Source organism: Capsicum annuum, chromosome 2 (genome assembly GCF_002878395.1).
Source record: "Capsicum annuum cultivar UCD-10X-F1 chromosome 2, UCD10Xv1.1, whole genome shotgun sequence".
Taxonomy (NCBI): domain Eukaryota; kingdom Viridiplantae; phylum Streptophyta; class Magnoliopsida; order Solanales; family Solanaceae; genus Capsicum; species Capsicum annuum.
This window is the reverse complement of record NC_061112.1, coordinates 2,198,095-2,200,865: the sequence shown is the minus strand read 5'-3', so window position 1 is coordinate 2,200,865 and position 2,771 is coordinate 2,198,095. Positions and strand designations below refer to the sequence as shown.

Below are 2,771 nucleotides of genomic sequence, written 5' to 3'. Positions count from 1 at the left end.
ACTTCGTAAATTCGAAAGACTTGGCTTATTCTGTTTCATCTTTTTTTTTTCCTTAATAAAATAACACACTTCTTTGATAGGTCATTTTTTATCTTGTGTTGAAAAACTTCATAAGTGTTCTTGAAAAGTATTGAACTTGTGTTGAAGTTTAGTGAACTAACATACAAATTTTGTGTATCCGAAACAGCAATTGGTTGTGCTATGATTCTTGTGGGGAAATCTATGGTGTTTTTTTTTTAAAATCATTTTGATCAAGATAAGCTTTTGATGGTGATATCGTTAATGGTGGTGATTTAATGGAGGCTTTGGTGATATCTTGTCAAGAGGAGAAATTGGGATGACATGAATTTTATTTGAAAAAATTGACACAATATCTGAAGTGGCAGTGACATAACAATGATGTGGCATGAGCATGAAAATATTTCTCATCAAGTGACTGGTTGTACATGTGTTTGGATTGAAATAAATTTACTTTACATAGTACATCTGTGTATTAATTTGCGATAATAGTGTAATTGTATAGTCGACTTTTTAAGACATGTTTAAATGGATTTGATGTCTTTTTTCAATTCCATAATTGATGGCGGGGAACCTCCTCATATTCCTTAATCAAATGATGGAGCATTTTCTATTTTAAATTTATTTGAAGAATTTGCTTGGTTATTCTTTCTTGAAGGAAGCAGATAAATTTATTATAATAAACTAAATATGTGGTACGAATGCAATTTAAATATGATTGTTTAATACATCCTAATCAAGAGCTAGCTAGGTTTTAACAATGCGCTAACGTGATTGGACAATGCTTTAAGGGCAACATCGACAACATCCTTAAATCCATATGAAGTAGAATTAGGGTGTGCATATGTTAATGTTGGGATAAATTCTATGACAGTCCTCCTCTTTCTTTCTACCTCGTCCATTGGAATTTTGAGAAGCTCCTCCTCAATTTTTATGCTATGGTTTCGTTCTAAATCAATGTAAACGGAATATGTAGTAGGATCAGAAGGTAAAAACCATTGGTATTGTGAATAGGCCGTGTGTTTTGAGAAGAACACTGGGATGCATCCAGCGAGCATGGAATCAAAGGTAGAACGTCGAGTGTATGAGTCACCTAAAACTTGCAAGCAAAAATTGGATCTCATCATCACTTTAACAACTTCTCTCGGTTTATGACACTTACTCGGTCCGTGGCCACATTTCAAGATCATACAGTTACTTGACTCCTCACACTGTTTTATGACTCTGTCTCTCGTTACAACTTTTTTCTTTCCTGTCCGAGGAGCCCCAACAAATGAAAACAAATGACTCCTATCCATATAACTCATATTATTTTGCCATTCAACCATCTCAGCCGAGGTTGATGGATGGAAATAGGAGGGATAAGGAATTCCATATTGATTGTGCCCTTCCCATGGATGTCTTTCCACCAAAAGTACTGACATGTTCTGCACAGGGGACATGTTCAACAACTTGTTGGCACCAAAATCAGGAACTTCATCAGTCCTCATGAAATCCCAAGCAGTTCTTCCAAAAACCATGAAATGATCTCTACCACTATTCCGCTTCCACCACTTCTTCTCTTGTATATACTCCACCAATTCCACAGCCAATGCATCACGAACAGTGTAATTTGGCTCACGGAACTTGCTCGAGGCATGGAGGCCCCCATAAAAAGGAATATAAAATAGAGTTGAATTATTTGCATCATCTGTACGACACGGATGGTTCTGGATTCGAGCATGAAAGATTAATTCAGCGATGAGTTGATGAGTGGTAAACCAGCTAGAGCCCATTTCTAGGAGTGGATTTCCGAGACCATTATTTGTAACATGAGGGCACATATCTGTATAGATATTCAAACTGCTACAATCTCTCAACAGATCAAAATTGTACTTGGAAGGCAGGTTGTGTATGTACACAGAGAAGTTGTCCTTGCATTCTGCTGGAGGAGTTGAGAGGAATCCTCGAATGGGATTTGATATTCTTTTGGGTGAAAATCCTAGGAGGAAAAGAAACCAAATCATGAAAGAAGTTGAGAAAAGTACGAGGACTTTCAAATGGAGTTGAATATCTATCAGAGAGGTAACTTGTTTCTTTCCCAATCCATATTCATCTCTCTCTTTTCTAATAGCTTTGAGATGATTTTTTCTCCACATGATGGAGAAAAGGCTAGACTGAATGAATGAAGAGGTGAATGACAAAGAAATAGAGTACAAGCTGGACAAGTGAGCAAAATGAAATATATAGCCACACTAGTGTTTATATTTAGGAATCATATACTATATTTTCAAATCCTTGTATTCTTTCAATACAATGAATTCGTTGAGTGTATCGAGCCACATCCCCCCTTACTTCTATATCCCAAACATGCACGTTTAAAATGATTGGTAAGATAAGATTAGCAGAAATATTACTTATTTAATTTGGGAACCTAGCATTATATTAATAACAAACTTAATGGGTCTTATTAGGTTCATTGAAGTGCCATTATTTCCATTAGCACACTTGCAAAATATTTTCCTATTTGAAAATCGCACACATACTTCCTATGTCCTAATTTATGTGATACAATTGAAATTTAGATAATAAATCAATTTATTAATGACCTTTAAATATTTAAAGTTGTTAATTATTGTGATTTATAGTATTTTTTACGTAGTTTTCAAATATACGATTTTATTTCAAAAAACTTAAGGTTTCTATATCCCAAATGATGGTAAAAGTAGAAATTTAAATCTCAAAATTTCAAGTGTGTTAAATAATTTAAAATA

General features: G+C 34.5%; 1 protein-coding gene across 1 annotated transcript; it reads right to left on the bottom strand.

Moving 5' to 3' along the window:
* Positions 1–720: 720 nt before the first annotated feature.
* Positions 721–2,211, bottom strand: LOC107860854 (probable xyloglucan galactosyltransferase GT17). The gene has a single exon (XM_016706332.2). It carries the CDS (start codon positions 2,154–2,156, stop codon positions 762–764), a length of 1,395 nt encoding a protein of 464 aa, XP_016561818.2. The 5' UTR covers positions 2,157–2,211; the 3' UTR covers positions 721–761.
* Positions 2,212–2,771: the final 560 nt, after the last annotated feature.

Bases quoted from the DNA above. Each gene is read 5' to 3' on its own strand.
- LOC107860854 (XM_016706332.2), bottom strand. From the start codon at position 2,156: ATGTGGAGAAAAAATCATCTCAAAGCTATTAGAAAAGAGAGAGATGAA.